The sequence below is a fragment of the Phoca vitulina genome, unplaced genomic scaffold (assembly GCF_004348235.1).
Source record: "Phoca vitulina isolate PV1807 unplaced genomic scaffold, GSC_HSeal_1.0 scaffold52, whole genome shotgun sequence".
NCBI classification, from domain to species: Eukaryota; Metazoa; Chordata; class Mammalia; order Carnivora; family Phocidae; genus Phoca; species Phoca vitulina.
The window spans coordinates 6,968,970-6,985,527 of NW_022589755.1; the positions used below are offsets into that span (position 1 = coordinate 6,968,970).

General features: G+C 54.0%; 1 protein-coding gene across 1 annotated transcript; it reads left to right on the plus strand.

The window, feature by feature from the left end:
* Nucleotides 1–35: 35 nt before the first annotated feature.
* On the plus strand, nucleotides 36–15,621 carry GYS1 (glycogen synthase 1). The gene is made up of 16 exons (XM_032388448.1): nucleotides 36–153; nucleotides 1,644–1,825; nucleotides 3,873–4,064; nucleotides 4,962–5,147; nucleotides 5,376–5,520; nucleotides 6,349–6,466; nucleotides 6,773–6,893; nucleotides 7,167–7,273; nucleotides 8,671–8,730; nucleotides 8,823–8,901; nucleotides 10,503–10,616; nucleotides 10,895–11,021; nucleotides 12,911–13,006; nucleotides 13,166–13,329; nucleotides 13,778–13,858; nucleotides 14,016–15,621. The coding sequence occupies exons 1-16, from the start codon at nucleotides 36–38 to the stop codon at nucleotides 14,337–14,339; spliced, it is 2,214 nt and encodes a 737-aa protein (XP_032244339.1). The 3' UTR covers nucleotides 14,340–15,621.
* The last annotated feature ends 937 nt before the right edge of the window (nucleotides 15,622–16,558 follow it).

Sequence of the window (16,558 nt, forward strand, 5' to 3'; positions counted from 1 at the left end):
CCTGTGGCCCCTGGAGCCCCCTTCACGCGTCGGCCATGCCTCTAAGTCGCACTTTGTCCATGTCCTCCCTGCCAGGACTGGAGGATTGGGAGGATGAATTCGACCTGGAGAACACAGTGCTCTTCGAGGTGGCCTGGGAGGTGGCCAACAAGGGTGAGCACGCCAGGCGGTGGGTCGCGGACGAGGAGGGCAGTGGGCGATGGGAGCCGGCACTCTTGAGTAATACAGGGACAGGACTACATGGCATGACTCTTGGGTTCTGGCCAAGGAGCCTATGACTTCTGTGTCCTTGGGGAGGGGCCGAGGTATATCTCCTGGACCCTGGCGGGGTGGGGATGAGCCGCCTCACTGTTAAAAGGAAAAGAGGCCGAAGTCCAGTTGCTGGGTCCTAGGGAAGAGGGGGCTAAAATGAAAGATTCCTAGGTCCTGGAGGGAGGTTTCTGAGAGACCAGTGACCTGGGTCCTGAACAGGGAAGGAGATGGGGGGGGGGGGTTGGCACTTCCTAGTGCAAACCTGGGAAGTGGCTGGGTTTCAGATCCGCGGCCCTGGGGAGAAGAGTCTGGGGATATAACTCCGGATTTGGTAGAGAGCCAACTGGGAGATAGGATGCATGAGTCGTGGTGGCAGAATTTGGGCGCTGGCCACTTGAGAGTAAAGATGGGAGGGGCTGCAGACTCTAATTCTTAGATCTTTGGGTCAGAGAGAGTTGGGGTCTGAATGCCTAGGCTCTGAAGGGAGCCGAGGGTATGAGCTACAGGTTTCTAAGAGTAGGGGAGCCTGGGGCCTCAGACACATGCGTACTGGAATGAGGGAAGCCTGGGAAGTCCTAGGTTGGTCAGGGGCTGGGCCCAAGGATGGGAGGGGCTGGGGGCCTAGATTCCTGCGTCCCAGGCCCTGAAGGGCCTAAAGTTCTGGGTTTGGAAAACCAGCTGGGGCTGGAGGGAGCTAGGGTTTTGCTTTGCTGAGTCTTGGGAGAGAATGGGACCGGGTCTTACACCACGGCAGGCGGCCCTCAAACTGGGAGCCATGTAACACCAGGGCCCAGGCTCCAGTAGGTAAGGAGGCTGAGAGCCCAGACTCCTGGGTCTGGAGTGAAGTCATGGGAGGAGCAGGGCCCTGCATGTGTGTCCTCAGTTGGGGAAAAGAGACTGGGGGACAGTTCAGCAGAGCCCCTGGGGGGGCACCGAATGACAATTCAGCCTTCTCTTAGGCAACTGTGGGAATCTGAATAGGGCCATGAAGAGAGATTCTCCCCTACTGTGACCTAGAGCCTGACTGAGAATTTAAACCCAGCTCCTGTAAGCTGGGAACTCGGGAATCTGGGTCCTGCTAATCTTTGTCAGCTTTTCTCATCGTTGGGACCCCAGTCCCTAATTCCCTCAGACCCGGAGCCCAGGTCCCTAGCCCTTTCCTGTCTGACTCAGAAGTTTAGCCTGAGCCCCATTCTCCCTTAGACCCGAGAGTACTGCCCTCGAACTCCTATCTTACTTTCCTCTGACTGAGAAGTATGGGCTTCCAGTCCCCTCCTCCCTCTAAGCCAGAAGTCCAGGGCCCCAGCACCTTCCATGCTCCCCACCCCCACCCCAGGTCCCAGACCTGTGGACCTCGGCTGGGGCCTGCCCTCACACCCTTGGGCCCACAGTGGGAGGCATCTACACGGTGCTGCAGACGAAGGCGAAGGTGACAGGGGATGAGTGGGGCGACAACTACTACCTGGTGGGACCTTACACGGAGCAGGGTGTGAGGACCCAGGTGGAACTGCTCGAGCCCCCAACCCCGGCCCTGAAGAAGACACTGGACTGCATGAACAGCAAAGGCTGCAAGGTAGGACATGGCCTGGCTGAGGGTAGGGAGGTGGGCGCCCAGAGTTAGGGTGGGAGCAGCAGATGGGGAAGGGACAATGGGGAAGGGGGCGGATAGCCCGCTGGGGAGGGAGAGGCATGTACAGAAACACAGGATGACCCAGTACTTTCTCAAGCAGACACAGAGGAGGTAAGATTAACAAACACTCAGACAGATGCAGGACCCCATGAAATGGGTGGGTGAGCCCCAAGCTATAAGACATTGGTGAATGGACAGACAGACAGCAGGTACAAGATAGACCGAGAGATGGTTCCTAGAGGCCGAGATTGTCAGACCCACAGAGAGAAAAAGATCTAGATAGAAAGACAGCCAGCAAGATAGAACCCAGGGCAGGTGGGCTTGGGGTGAGGCAGGAGTTGCCAGAGTAGGGGTTCCGGAGCCTGAAGTTCAAAGTCACCTTCTCCACTCTCTGTCTCTGTGACCTTGGCTAATAAACCTGCTAATAGCATCTACCTTGTATGGTTTTTGGGAGGATGCACTAGTTAATAAAGTCTTCAGCTCAGTTCCTGGCTTCAGTTAGCACTGTGTATGAGCTACTGTCATCATGGCTGTCATCATCATCATCATTACTGTAAACAGCCAAGCTTGCAATGAGGTGGACAGGCAGACCAAGGGAGACAGATGGATAGAGAGTGATTGAGTGTCCCAAAAGGTGATGATAGCCCCAGGGGCTAGAGCAATTAGGGAGAGAGAAGAAGACAAACAGCCCGATGTTTCAGGGAGAAGGCCCTAGAAGGGAGAGGAAGATGGAGTACCAATGAAGAGAAGAGAGCTAGGCGAGCAGACCCGGGGTGGGGGGAGTGGGAGAGGGGCAGAGATTCAGAGGGGCAGAGCCAGGAATTAAAGATAGGAGGGGAGATCTCGTCCCAGGGCTCCAGATGAGGACCAAAGGATGAGCACAGATTGATCACTGCTGCCTGCAGAGGTGACCATGAAGTAGCAGGCCTCGACCTCATGACAGGTTGGGGTCTGGGAGGGAGGAAGTACAGTGGTTGCTGCATTCATTCACAGCCTCTGGCTTGGGGTGGGGTCTGGAGTCCAGGTAGGCCCAGCTGTGTCCCTAAGGAACCCTAGGACAGCCCAGCCCTCCCCCATGGCAGCTGCTCCCCACGTGCTGGGGGCCTAAGAATAGCCCCCCTCCCCCCCAGCGAAAGGGCAGACCACAGCTGGGAGGGGGAGGGGCAGGGCATCAAAGTCAGGCTCCCCGGGGCTGGGAAAAGCCAGGTGGGGGAGGCATAGGACTGCTCGATGCCTGCACAGGGCCGGGGCCATGGCAGCAGGCCCAGAACCCGAGGCTGTCATCTCGGAAGGAAAGCAGTCACCGACCAGAGGAACGTGGCAGATGCAGAATGAAATGTGCCAGCGAGGTTTAGAGATGGGGCAGTGGGTAGAAAAATGCAGCCCCTGGGGAAGGAAAGAGGGCAGCCGGTGTCAGAAGGGGTGGCTGCAGAGTACAAAACGGGCCTCAGGGCAGGGCAAGTGACAAACTTATGGTGAAAGCGTCAGACGCCAGGCAGCGGGTGTGGAAGAAATAGGGCAGGGAGAACAGGAAAAGAAGCATCCAGTGGAAGGAATTTGCAGCAGAAGGAAAAGATCATGGGAGAAAGCAACGCGAGGGTCCGCAGGAGAGAAGTGGCAGCAAACACGGGAGCAAGGCGGCAGGTTGGAGACGTCATAAGGGTGGAAAAACAAGGCAGTGGAGGCACAGAGAGGACGTGTCAAATGCGTGGTTATAGGTAGAGAAAAGAGGCAGTGGGGAGGAGCAGGGTAGTGGTTATAGAAACTAAGCAAGGAACAGGGTAAATATAACTGATGGAAAAATATCATGGTGGGAATACCTAACAGCACATAGAGAAATAAGGCAGCGGGTGAGAAATTAGCAGCAGATACAGAAACAGGGTGGAAGAACTGGGTTGGGAAGGCAGCTGCCTGTGGCCAGGAGAGCCCCAGGTGCTGAGTCCAGAGACGTGTGGCCACAGCCCTGAGCCTTCCCGTGGGGGCCCCACAGGTGTACTTCGGTCGCTGGCTGATCGAGGGGGGCCCCCTGGTGGTGCTCCTGGATGTGGGGGCCTCAGCCTGGGCCCTGGAGCGCTGGAAGGGGGAGCTCTGGGACACCTGCAACATCGGGGTGCCCTGGTACGACCGTGAGGCCAACGACGCCGTCCTTTTTGGCTTCCTCACCACCTGGTTCCTGGGTGAGGTAGGCCCCATTGCCCCTCCCCATGTCACTCCTTCCGACCCTGGCCCCAAACTGCAATGGTCATCAGCCCCTGGCCAGGGGGTGGCTGGGTGGGGGCCAGAGACTGGCTGGCTTCTCCCAGGGCATTCTGGGAGCTGGAGGTCCTTTTCCAAGCATGAGCTCTAAACTTTGGGAACGTGGACATCCAGGGACCCAGACTCTTGTTTTCCTCAGAGACTCAAACTCCCAACCCCAACTTCATTCACTCTAATCTTCCAAGTGTAAGATTTTTGAGCCATTAGCTTTTGGGGGTGCTGGCCTGGCTGGAGGGTTTGTACCAGGGAATTCTGGGAGTTGTAGTTCTCTAGTCTGATAGGGGCTGGACTTAGCTCTGAATTGGGACCCTGGATGTTTGGGGATCTCCAGCCTATATGAGAACCAGGAATCCTGGTTCTGACCCCCCTTAGCTTTTAAAAGGCTCAGGAAACTTCACTTCTAATGCCACAGGGAAAACAGTCTAGGAACTGGCTATTCCTAGGGCATTCTGGGAGTTGTAGTCCTTTAGCCAGTATTGGGTACAGTTCTACTCTTGATTGAGATAAAGAGTCTCCAGGAATTGCATGCAGGACCTGGGGACGCTTTCCAATTCAGCCCTGCTGGGACTTAGAAGATTGGCCAAAAAAAAAAAACCAACACCAAAACCCCAGCTCCCATCAGCCTTTGGGGATGGGGTCTGCTGGTCTGGCCGTCTCAAGGATTTACAGTTCCTTATTCTAGGGGGATGGCAGTGGGTGACCATCCATCCTGTGCAGGAGTGGTGATAGCTCTCCCCTGCTTCCTTGTCCACCTTGGGGGATTGTCAATTGCCTACAAGCACATACGGGGAGACATGTTGGCCCTGTTCCTGTTGCCCCCTAGTTCCTAGCCCAGAACGAGGAGAAGCCGCATGTGGTTGCACACTTCCACGAGTGGTTGGCGGGCGTTGGACTCTGCCTGTGCCGGGCCCGGCGGCTGCCTGTGGCTACAATCTTCACCACCCACGCCACGCTCCTGGGACGATACCTGTGCGCAGGTGCTGTGGACTTCTACAACAACCTGGAGAATGTGAGCCGGGAATGTGGCCCAGGGGGGCTCCGAGTGTTTCAGGACAGCCCAGGGGGATCAAGCTTCCTTTTCTCCCATGACCCAGGAGTCCCAAGTCCTCAGCCCTCTCCTCCCTCAGACCCAGGAGGAGTTCAGTTTCCAGCCCCAACCACCCCCAGGACCCTGGAGTCTAGACCTCCAGTCTTCTCCCCAGTTCTTCCACCCTGACTGCCCTCCCTTCCCACCCAGTTCAATGTGGACAAGGAAGCAGGTGAGAGGCAAATCTATCACCGCTACTGCATGGAGCGGGCAGCAGCCCACTGCGCTCACGTCTTTACTACTGTGTCCCAGATCACTGCCATCGAGGCTCAGCACCTACTCAAGAGGAAACCAGGTAGGGTATAGGCTGGGGTCCCTAGACATGAATGAGGTAGTCTGTGCTAAGACCTAGACCAGTTTTTTTAACTGTAGAGAGCAAAGAACTACACCTCCCAGAAGACCCTAAGTTGGTGACCTGAATATGAAGTTGCCTGGCTGTACGCCCTAGAGACTAATGGGAGGTGTCATTTCTTTGACATTAATCTCAAGATGGTAAAGTTATTTTATTGGCTAATGTAGATTTCGGTCTTTCGGAAGGGAACGGAGTTTCACTGGGTTTTGATTTTGAGAAGAGCAGTGTTGGAACCAGTTATTCTAACCGAGTTACGGTACCCATTCTCAACAGGTGTATTGGTTGAGAACTACAACTCCCAGAGGCCCCAAGGTGGATCATTTCCCTATGGGGTTAGCCATTTGCAGGGGCTGCTGGGATTTGTAGCTGTGCTTGTGAACAGAAGCAGGTAACTTTGGGCAAGAAGGCATCCGAGTGGCAGGACAGCTGGAGCTTCTAAAGCAAAGACATTGTTCAAGGAAAGGAGTCTTTCCTTTGTTTATTCATTCAGGCACACTGATCTGAATGAATAAATGAAGATCTGAAACATGGACCTTCAGGCGCCTGGGTGGCTCAGTTGGTTAAGCCACTGCCTTCGGCCCAGGTCATGATCCTGGAGTCCCGGGATCGAGTCTCACATGGGGCTCCCTGCTCAGCAGGGAGTCTGCTTCTCCTTCTGACCCTCCCCCCCTCATGCGCACGCGCGTGCTCTCTCTCATTCTCTCTCTCAAATAAATAAATAAAATCTTAAAAAAAAAAAAATGAAACATGGACCTTCTCCCCCAACCCCAGATTTCGTGACCCCCAATGGGCTGAATGTGAAGAAGTTCTCCGCCATGCATGAGTTCCAGAACCTCCATGCTCAGAGCAAGGCTCGAATCCAGGAGTTTGTGCGGGGCCATTTTTATGGGTACGTGGACCGGATACCTAGGTCTTGAGAGAGGAGGGGGTTGGGAGCCCACGTCCTGAGTGTAAGAGACAGAATAGCCGGCGGCTCAGCCTCTTGAGCTCCTGAACCCCAGAACAATGGCTGAGTATTGAGGGATGGATCCCCATCCAAGGAAAGAAGAACCACAATTTCCAGGAGTCCCCATGGTGCCTCTGCTCTTGCTAAGCTGTTCTTTGCCCCTGTGGCTGCTGGGGTTTGTAGCTTCAAGGCGAGGGCTACAGGGTCCCCCACCCTTGGCTTCACCCTGCCTTATTATGGCTTTTTTAGGCACCTGGACTTCAACTTGGACAAGACCTTGTATTTCTTTATCGCTGGCCGCTACGAGTTCTCTAACAAGGGGGCCGACGTCTTCCTAGAGGCCTTGGCCCGGCTCAACTATCTGCTCAGAGTAAGGCCTGGGCTGTCTGTGAGGACACGAAAAGAGGATGAGGAAATCAGGACATAAGGGGGGGGGGGGGCGTAGGGACACCCATGTGTGAATGGGGAAGTGTCGAGACCCAGACAGCAGACCAGAGTCCCCGTGGGGATGGTAGCTTCAGTTCTCCTTGACAGGAAGAGGCATGGCGGGGCCATAGTGGTCTTGATGGGCGGAAAAGGGTAGGTGGCCTCAGGGTTGATTCTGAACCCCTCCCTCCAACCCCACGCCTTTTCCTCTGCCCAGGTAAACGGCAGTGAGCAGACAGTGGTCGCCTTCTTCATCATGCCAGCTCGGACCAACAATTTCAACGTGGAAACCCTCAAAGGCCAGGCTGTGCGCAAGCAGCTCTGGTCAGCAGCCCTGGGCCCAGGAGCCCTGCCATTCCCACTTCCAGCTTTGTGCTTCGGGAGGCTCAGTTTTGTTCTCTGGAACACAAGCAACTCGCCCCACCAATTCCTAGGGAAGTAGCTTGCTTGAGAGGCCTCCAGTTCAGGGGTAGTAAGGAGTTGCAGGCAGGACAAGTGTGACCGCAGAACCAGGGTTCTGGCGAGGTCCCCCTTGTGCCACTTGTGACTTTGGGCAAATAATTCTGCCTCTCCAAGCCTCAGTTTCCTCAAATGTAAAACCCATTCATCAGCCAGCAGATATTCATTGAGCACCTACCATGTACCAGGCACTGTTCCAGGCCTTGGGGACACGAGGGAAGATCAATCAATCAAATGCAAAACCCATTCATCAGCCAGCAGATACTCGTTGAGCACCTACCATGTACCAGGCACTGTTCCAGGCCTTGGGGACAAGAGAAGATCCCTGCCCTCGCCACTGAGCTCACATTCTAGAAAGTTCTACAGAAAGTGCTCTGGGGCGTCTGGCTGGCTCAGTCAGTAGAGCATGTGACTCTTGATCTTGGGGTTGTGAGTTCAAGCCCCATGTCAGGTGTAGAGATTACTTAAAAATAAAATCTTTTGAAAAGTGCTCTGGCAAGAAAATAAAGCAGGACTGGAATATGAGACAGGACATGGAGTTGTCAGGAGAGGCCTGAGAAAGTGCCATTGGGTAGAGGAATGGCAATAGAGGAAATGAGGGAGGGTGCCCTGTGTGTATCTGGGGAATAGCATTTCAGGCAGAGGGAGAGCAGATGCAAAGGCCCTGGGGTGTGTTTGAGAAACCACAAGGAGACCAGTGGGGCTGGAGCAGTGTGCTGGAGGGAGATGGGGTAGAAAATGAGGCCCGAGCTATGAGACAATTATGAGCCGAGGAAATGTCAATGAAGCTGTAGAGTGTCACTAATTGCTAGCTTCCCTCATGTACCTCAAGTTTCCTCTCTCAGAACACAATTTTCCCTTTTTATAAAATGGTGCTCAGCATTGCCTCTGTCAGGACTAGTGCAAGTCCTAAAAATAGCTGACATTTCTGGAAGGCTCGCCTTGTGCCAGGCACTGTGCCCTTTTTGTCATGACTTCATCAAGTTTTCACTGCATACCTATGAGGTTGGTTCTATTTTTATCCCTGTCTGACAGATGAGTCACTGACGTCAGAGAGGGAAGGCCACCTGTCCCTGGCCACACAGCTGATGCAAAGCACAAGGGATTCGAGCCTTCCAGGGCCCGTTTCCCAGCTCCCTGTCCTCCAGCTCAGAATCCCCAGGGCCTCTCCGCTCAGACCTCGGTTTTCCAGCTGCCCCACAAACCTAACAACACATGGCAGCTGGTATGTGTATATGATGCTGTGGCTTTAATTCTTCTAGGGATACGGCCAACACTGTGAAAGAGAAGTTTGGAAGGAAACTTTACGAGTCCTTGCTGGTGTGAGTGTCCCACCCCCAGCCCTGCATCCTCCTGGGCCCTAATTGCTCTCCTCGCCCCTGATTCCCAGACGTGTACCCCGCTCACCTTGTAGGGGGAGCCTCCCAGACATGAACAAGATGCTGGATAAGGAGGACTTCACCATGATGAAGAGAGCCATCTTTGCTACGCAGGTATGGTTGGGACCCCTCAACCGAGAGCTGGCAGCCCTTTTCAGGGCATCAATTCTTAAGTCCACCGAAGGTGTGAACTGACTGGTAGACATTCAGTTTCCTGAGGGCAGCCTGTTTTCCCATGGCTTATTCTGCTACACGGGCTGCTGGGAATTGAAGTTTCTTTCTTTCTTTTTCTTTTCTTTTCTTTTCTTTCTTTCTTCTTCCTTCCTTCTTTTCTCTTCTTTCTTCTTTTCTTTTCTTCCTTCCTTCCTTTCCTTCTTTCCTTCCTTCCTTTCCTTCTTTCCTTCCTTCCTTCTTTTCTTTCTTTCTTTCTCTTTTGTTTGTTTTTTTTGTTTTGTTTTTCTTTGAGTTGTAATTTCCTTGAGTCTCTAGGGTCAAAGGACAAAAGGTGAAAGGAAACTTTAGGAAGCCAACCGAGCCACAAAAGGAGAACAAGTCCCTGCCGTCCCTGGGTCTTGCTGCAAACTAGCTGCGTACTCATTAGAGCCAGAAGGTCCGCTAAAACACTTGTCATTACCAGAAGAACACTGAAAACTCTCAGCAGCCCCTGCTTTTCTTATCCCACTGGCTGTGTCTTAGTCCCCAAACATTCCTGGGAGTTGTAGCTTCTTCAGATTCCTGAGGTTAACGCCGTTAGGCAAATGGGAAACCGTAGAGGAACATGGTAGAACAGAATGAGAACTACAACTCCCAGCGGCCCCTGCTTCATGGAGTCTTCCCTAGCCCCAGAGGCTTCTGGGAGGTAGAGTTCTTTTCTTCTCTGGAGTCAAGAATCTTTGGTACCTGTGCAGGGCTGGTGAGCCATTTCCTGGGGAATGGAAACCTAGATAAGCCAAGGTGCACAAACACGGTGTGATGTGCTTTTGGCCAAACTACAATTTCCAATAGTCCCTAAGGCAGTCGGTCTCCCTGAGGATGTATCTGCCATGGGGCTGCTGGGAGTTGTAGTTTCTTGCAGCCCCTGGAGGGCAACTGAAGGTGAGCAGAACTTTTCATGAGATGGAAGAGGTACCAATAACTATCTGTCCCAGCACATGGGAGTTCCTCGATCTGGCCTCTTCCAGTGACTCTTGGGAATTGTGGTTTCTTTGGGCCTTGGTTGGGAGTGGAGGTGGAGGGAATTACAGGATGGAGAGTAAAGGGAACTTGGAGAGAAAGCGAGCCAGGATTTTCATAAGAAAACTACAACTAAGGGCCCCTGGGTGGCTCAGTCAGTTGAGCGTCCAACTCTTGATTTCAGCTCAGGTCATGATCTCAGGGTTGTGAGATCGAGACCTGCGTTGGGCTCCGTGCTGGGCATGGAACCTGCTTGAGATTCTCTCTCTCTTTCCCTCTCCCTCCCATCTCTCTCTCTCTCTCTCTCTCTCAAAACAAACCAACAAAACCCAAACAGAAAACCTGCAACTTCCGGCAGCCCCTGAAGCTTGCTACCATATTGGCAAAGTCTCTGCCCCATTGATTACAACTCCTAATCTCTTAGGCTTGTGGTTCCCACAACCTGGTGGGAACTGTGGTCTCCCCAGGGTCAGCATGGCTCATAGGGAACTAAGGAGCCCCTGTCCCTTCTCTGACCCCCATCCCACTTGTGGCCCCTACAGCGGCAGTCTTTCCCCCCCGTGTGCACCCACAACATGCTGGACGACTCCTCGGACCCTATCCTGACCACCATCCGCCGAATTGGGCTCTTCAATAGTAGTGCCGACAGGGTCAAGGTGAGGACAACGGTCAGGGAGGGTTAAGCATGGTGGGGTGGGGTGGGGGTAGGGGGAACCTGGGCCTCACATCCTCCCTTTCCCCTAGTTTATCAAAGGATTGCTGTGTTTAGAAAGGACCTTAGCTTTTTAAGCAGGCAGACTTAGATTCAAATCCTTGTCCTCCCACTGACTTGGGTGACTCTAGACAAGTCTTTCGCCCTCTCTGGGCCACTCCAGGATCCCAGGGAGTAGCTAAATAAGGCGCTTGGGCTGAACTCTTCTTTTTTCACGGCTAGGTGATTTTCCATCCAGAGTTCCTCTCCTCCACCAGCCCTCTGCTCCCCGTGGATTATGAGGAATTTGTCCGTGGCTGCCATCTTGGGGTCTTCCCTTCCTACTATGAGCCTTGGGGCTACACGCCGGGTGAGTGCAGCGTGGTGGTGGGCTTCTGGTCTGATCAGGCATGATCGATTGAGGCACTTGCCCCGTTCTGTGCCCCAAGCTCTCCTTTGCAAAACAGGGACGATGTCAACAGTCTGTTTTGCTACAGAATGTGTTTTTGTGACACAGTAGCTCATGTGATGCATAATTAGAGGTCACGTGTGATTCCCCCCATTGGCTGATATTTGGCCCCCCAAATAATAACAGCTGAATGCATACTTCACTCACACGACAGAATGTGGCCAAGGCTCCCTGAGATGTCCCCAGGGCCCATCTGCTCCACCTTCCTCTTTTAGGAAAGGGTTGGCTCTCTTTAGAGACACAGGCTCCAACTTGGACCTTATTTGCAATTCTCCCTCATTTAGGGACATTCTGCTGTGGCCCCAAACTCAACCCTATCTCACACACTTTTCAATCAAGTTACCTTCATGTTTTTCAGGCTAAGGCAATAACACATTTGCTGTAGTTTTTCTTAATTTATGAGTAATTTAACAAATCCCTTAAACCGTGCTTTCATGATAATTAGGATGATGATTTTCCCAGTTTTATTTCTGTCATGGTTACAGTGATGACGAGGTTCTGTGTGCTTGGCCCCAACCCTATTTTTCCCCATAAGCCCTGTTATATCTTGAGCCTGCGTTTGCAGGTTACGCGGGTTTTTAGGAACACTTACATTTGAATAATAATAAACTGCTTGAAGCATTTCTCAGTCTTGTTTAGGGTATTAAACAGGGCAGAATGAGAGCCCTTCTCTTACCTCCTGTCAAAATAGACTGAAGCTGGGGCGCCAGTCAGTTAAGTGACTAACTCTTGGTTTCAGCTCAGGCCCTGATCTCAGGCTCCAGGCCTAGTACAGTCTGTATGGGACTCTTTCTCCCTCTCCCACTGCCCCTCCCCCAAAACGTGCTGTGTGTCTCTCTCTCTCTCAAATAAATAAATCTTTTTAAAAAGATAGACTGAAGCTATGATTAACCAGCCCACTCTATCTGGCACAAGAAAATACCTTACAGGTTGTGAGGATTAAGTAAAATGGTAGACATGGGAACAGAGTCCATACTTAATAATTCAGCATCCTATTGCCGAACTCTAGACTCTTCCTCATCCTGAAGCCTTGGGACAAGGAAATTCCCTTTTCTGAGCCTCCTAGCTTCCCTTCTGAGAAACAGACTATGATAGGGGCAGCTGGGTGGCTAAGTCGGTTAAGCATCTGCCCTTGGGTTGGCTCATGGCCCCAGGGTCCCAGGGTCCTAGGATGGAGCCCTCCATCCGGCTCCTTGCTCAGTGGGGGGCCTGCTTCTCCCTCTCTCTCTGCTGCTCTCCCTGCTCATTCTCCCTCTCAAATAAATAAATAAAAAATCTTAGGGGCGCCTGGGCGGCTCAGTCTTTAAGCGTCTGCCTTCGGCTCAGGTCTTGATCCCGGGCTCCTGGGATCAAGCCCCACATCGGGCTCCCTGCTCAGCGGGGAGCCTGCTTCTCCCTCTCCCACCCCCCCTGCTTGTGTTCCCGCTCTCACTGTCTCTCTCTGAGAGAGAGACACAGACCGCTGAGCAGGGAGCCCGATGCGGGGTTCGATCCCAGGACCCCGGGACCATGGCCCGAACCGAAGGCAGACGCCTAACGACTGAGCCACCCAGGTGCCCCTAAATAAATAAAATCTTAAAAAAAGATAAAAAGTCTTAAAAACAAACAAACAGAACATTAAAAAAAAAAGAAGGAAGAAACAGACCGATAGTCTAATGTGCAGCCTGGTTTTGTGGGCTCAGTGATTTGCTTAAGGTGTCAGTAGAGGGCGCTGTTGGGGCTTTTATTGCGATTTAAGAGGCTGCAAAGGGGAAAGCTAAGTGGACCTTCCTCCTCATGCCTTCCTGCAGCTGAGTGCACGGTTATGGGCATCCCCAGTATCTCCACCAACCTCTCCGGCTTCGGCTGCTTCATGGAGGAACACATTGCAGACCCCTCAGCTTACGGTCGGTGCCCAGACTGAGAGCCGAGACTCCTGGATCCAGGGGGAGGAAGGGGTGGGCTCCTGGGTCCCGGGGGGAGGAGGAGTCCTGGCTCCAGAGAGTCCCTGGAAGAATGAAGGTTTCCTTGGTCTGATTTCTAAGCCCCCGTCCTGGCCCCCACAGGCATCTACATTCTGGACCGGCGGTTCCGCAGCCTGGATGATTCCTGCTCGCAGCTCACCTCCTTCCTCTACAGCTTCTGCCAGCAGAGCCGGCGGCAGCGCATCATCCAGCGAAACCGCACGGAGCGCCTCTCAGACCTTCTGGACTGGAAATACCTAGGCCGGGTATGACTCCCTCCCACGTCCTCTGCTGGTGAATCGGCCGCTTCCGGCTCTGGGTCTCTCATTCCTCAGCCTCCAAGGCTGCCGCGGGACGCAGCCTCCTTCCACCTGTAACAGTCGCTGTCCCTTTAAGAAATTAACCAGCTTTTGCAGATAGACCACATTGGTGGCAATTACCTTCCTCGCATAAGTGTATGGCGAAAGAGATAACCAACTTAAGAATTCTGCCCCTGTTAATGAGGTGTGGCTCTGAGACAGTCCGTTCACAGCTCTGCTTATCTACTTAAGGAGTGGAGCCAGAAAGATGGATAATTGGCGTAGGGGCCGTCTGGAAGGTGCCGGAGCGTGCTCATTTGCATAGAGTGTGGCTAGGGTCCGCCCCCTTCTATCTCTGCCGGGGGCGGGGTCTGGCTCGCGTTCCCTGATGCCCCCTCCCTTTCTTTTCCCCAAGTACTACATGTGTGCACGCCACATGGCGCTGGCCAAGGCCTTTCCAGAGCACTTCACCTATGAGCCCCACGAGGCTGACGCGGTGAGTGGACCCCGATCTCTCTGATGCGCCCGGAGCTAGAGGGCTGGGGTAGGGGCGCGTCCCTCCTGGAGTGGGAAGGTCCGGGGGAGGGGGGGAACCGTAGGAGGCCTCTGCTCACTCTGCGGTTTGTGCCGCCCCCCCCCCCCCCGTAACGCAGACCCAGGGCTACCGCTACCCACGGCCGGCCTCAGTGCCACCATCGCCCTCGCTGTCACGACACTCAAGCCCGCACCAGAGTGAGGATGAGGAGGAGCCCCGGGACGGGCCGCCTGACGTAGACGGGGAGCGCTACGACGAGGACGAGGAGGCAGCCAAGGACCGGCGCAACATCCGCGCCCCCGAGTGGCCGCGCCGCGCCTCCTGCGCCTCTTCCACCGGCGGGAGCAAGCGCAGCTCGGTGGACACGGCGCCCTCCAGCTCGCTCAGCACTCCCAGCGAGCCCCTCAGCCCTGCCAGCTCCCTGGGCGAGGAGCGCAACTAAGTCCGGTGCCCCACACTGCCAGCCCATCCTGCCGCCCTCGTCCAGAGGGTGGATGCAGAAAGGCGCTGTTCCGAAACCCCACTCCAGATCCCGAACCCTCCTGGGGGTCCACAGCCCCGCCCCCTCCGCCATACACTCCAGTCCCTCTAGCTCCCCTCTCGGAATCCCCAACACTCCAGAATCCACAACGCCGTGCCTTTCCTGGGTTCCAGAATGCATAATCTGCGCCCTGGAGTCCTTCAGGCCTGGCCCAGGCACCGGGGGCCAGGAACCTGCCATTTCCCTGCCATGGTGCCAGAGGTTTTAGGAAACCTGGTCTGTTGCCTTCCGGGCAGGGGCTCCTAGAGTCCTTTGTGGCTTGCTAATTTTATAGCCCACAGACCAATCCACGCTCAGGCCTGGCCCAGGGTCCAGCAAGCCCTGGAAACCATGTGGTTTCCCTGCTAATGAGACAATCAAGTCCAAAGCTGGGGCACTTTCAGGGACTTAACTGAATGCAGAAGGTCCTCCATTTCAACTCCAGAACTCAGGCTCCAGACCAGGGCACTCCCCTGTTTACTCTGATCTGGCTCTTCCCCTGGTGTGTCTGGCTCTGCCTGGAGGGCCCCTCCACCCCTGCTCTCCTCTTTCTCCGCACTTTGGCCAATGGGGTGGTGGTGGTGCGGAACCACTTAGCTTCTCATTCCTGTTGGAGAATATGCAGTCTTGGTCTAGATGCCTCTCTGGCCTTTTCTGAACCAGACCTTTCTCCTCTTCCCTGAGTCTGAGCTCTCCTCCCTATCTTGAGATTCCTGTCCCCTCCAGGGAATCCCCCTGCTGAGGACAGAACTGGCTGTCTACCCCTGCCACAAGCCCCAAGCCCTAGGCCCACCACGAAACCACTGGGGTCTAGGTCCCGGCTGCTGAATCTAGAACCTTACTACTGTGCTGCTTCCTGGTCCCTTTCCCCTGGTCTAGAACTGAAGCCCCTAGGTTCTAGAACTTTCGTATTTACCTCCAGGCTCTTCCATCCTTAAGCTGTGCCCTGCCCCCAGCTTTGGTGAAAGGGAGGGGCCCTTCATGTGTGCCGTGCTGTGTCTGTTGCACTTGGTTTGCAGTTGGGACGGGGAGGGCAGAACGGGGTGTGATTGATGTGTGTCCAGAGATGAAAAAATACACCTATATTTAAGAATCTCAGGTTTGGTCCACTGTGAGGGCTTGCTGGGCCTCGCTCCCGGCCCGTCCCTCCTCTTGGCTTCTCTACCTTTTTACCTCCTTTATTCTCCGCGCCCCCCCCACCCCGCCCCCCACCGCCTGCCCACCCGAGTCCCTAATACCTTGTCTCATTCGGCTGTCTTGGAGAGACTTGGATTGCCATTCTAGATTCTAGTTTTATTTCAAGGGAAGGCACCTCTGTTTCATTGGGACTTGCAGGCGGGCAAAAATTTGGCTCAAAGGGGCTGTGTCACTAGAAAAAAAAAAAGACCCACGGGTAGCCACAAGCCCTGTGTGGCTATTTAAATGAACCAGATTCTTCAGTAGCACTAGCCACATGCAACTGCCCGGTAGTCACCGTGACCACATAAGGCTCATAGCTACACAACTGAACAGCGCAAATACAGAATATTTTATTTTTTAAAGATTTATTTGAGAGAAAGAGAGGGCATGAGCAGGGGGACGGGCAGAGGGAGAAGCAGACTCCCCACTGCAGGGAGCCTGACATGAGGCTTGGTCCCAGGACCCCAGGGTCATGACCTGAGCCGTGGGCAGATGCTTAACCGACTAAGCCGCTCAGGCGCCCCCAGAATATTTTCATCATTGCAAAAAATTCTATTGGACAGCACTAGCTTAGAACATGTTTCAAGGACAGTGGCCTCTGGACTTTAGCCCTACTGTCCCCTGAATGGCTCTATTTTCCGGGAAAAATGTTTTCAGTTCTAGTCTTCGCTAGGAGTGCACCTCTGAGCCAATCACGTCTCAGGGGAGTAGAAAACTGGATTTGCATGTGTGACCATCCTTCCTGTTAACTGTGTTGGTGATGGACACACAGAAGCCCCCTCCCCCGCCAGAATCATGAGTGGCCAGCGAAGTGTGGTGACAACAGCAGGTGCTGAGTGTCCGAAAGAACAAGTGTCCAGGAGCCACTTCCTCTTAGATTCTTCGACCAAAACCAGAGAAGGGGCAGGGGGTCAGAGTTCAGTTTCGTAGCTTGGACCCAGCAGCTGCCTGCTAAGCCTTCG

What these genes read in the sequence shown, in the direction of transcription:
- GYS1 (XM_032388448.1), top strand. Translation starts at nt 36, where the DNA reads ATGCCTCTAAGTCGCACTTTGTCCATGTCCTCCCTGCCAGGACTGGAG. An exon ending in GTGCGGGGCCATTTTTATGG is followed by an intron (nt 6,467 to 6,772) that starts GTACGTGGACCG and finishes TGGCTTTTTTAG; the next exon opens with GCACCTGGACTTCAACTTGG. An exon ending in CTTTACGAGTCCTTGCTGGT is followed by an intron (nt 8,731 to 8,822) that starts GTGAGTGTCCCA and finishes CTCACCTTGTAG; the next exon opens with GGGGAGCCTCCCAGACATGA.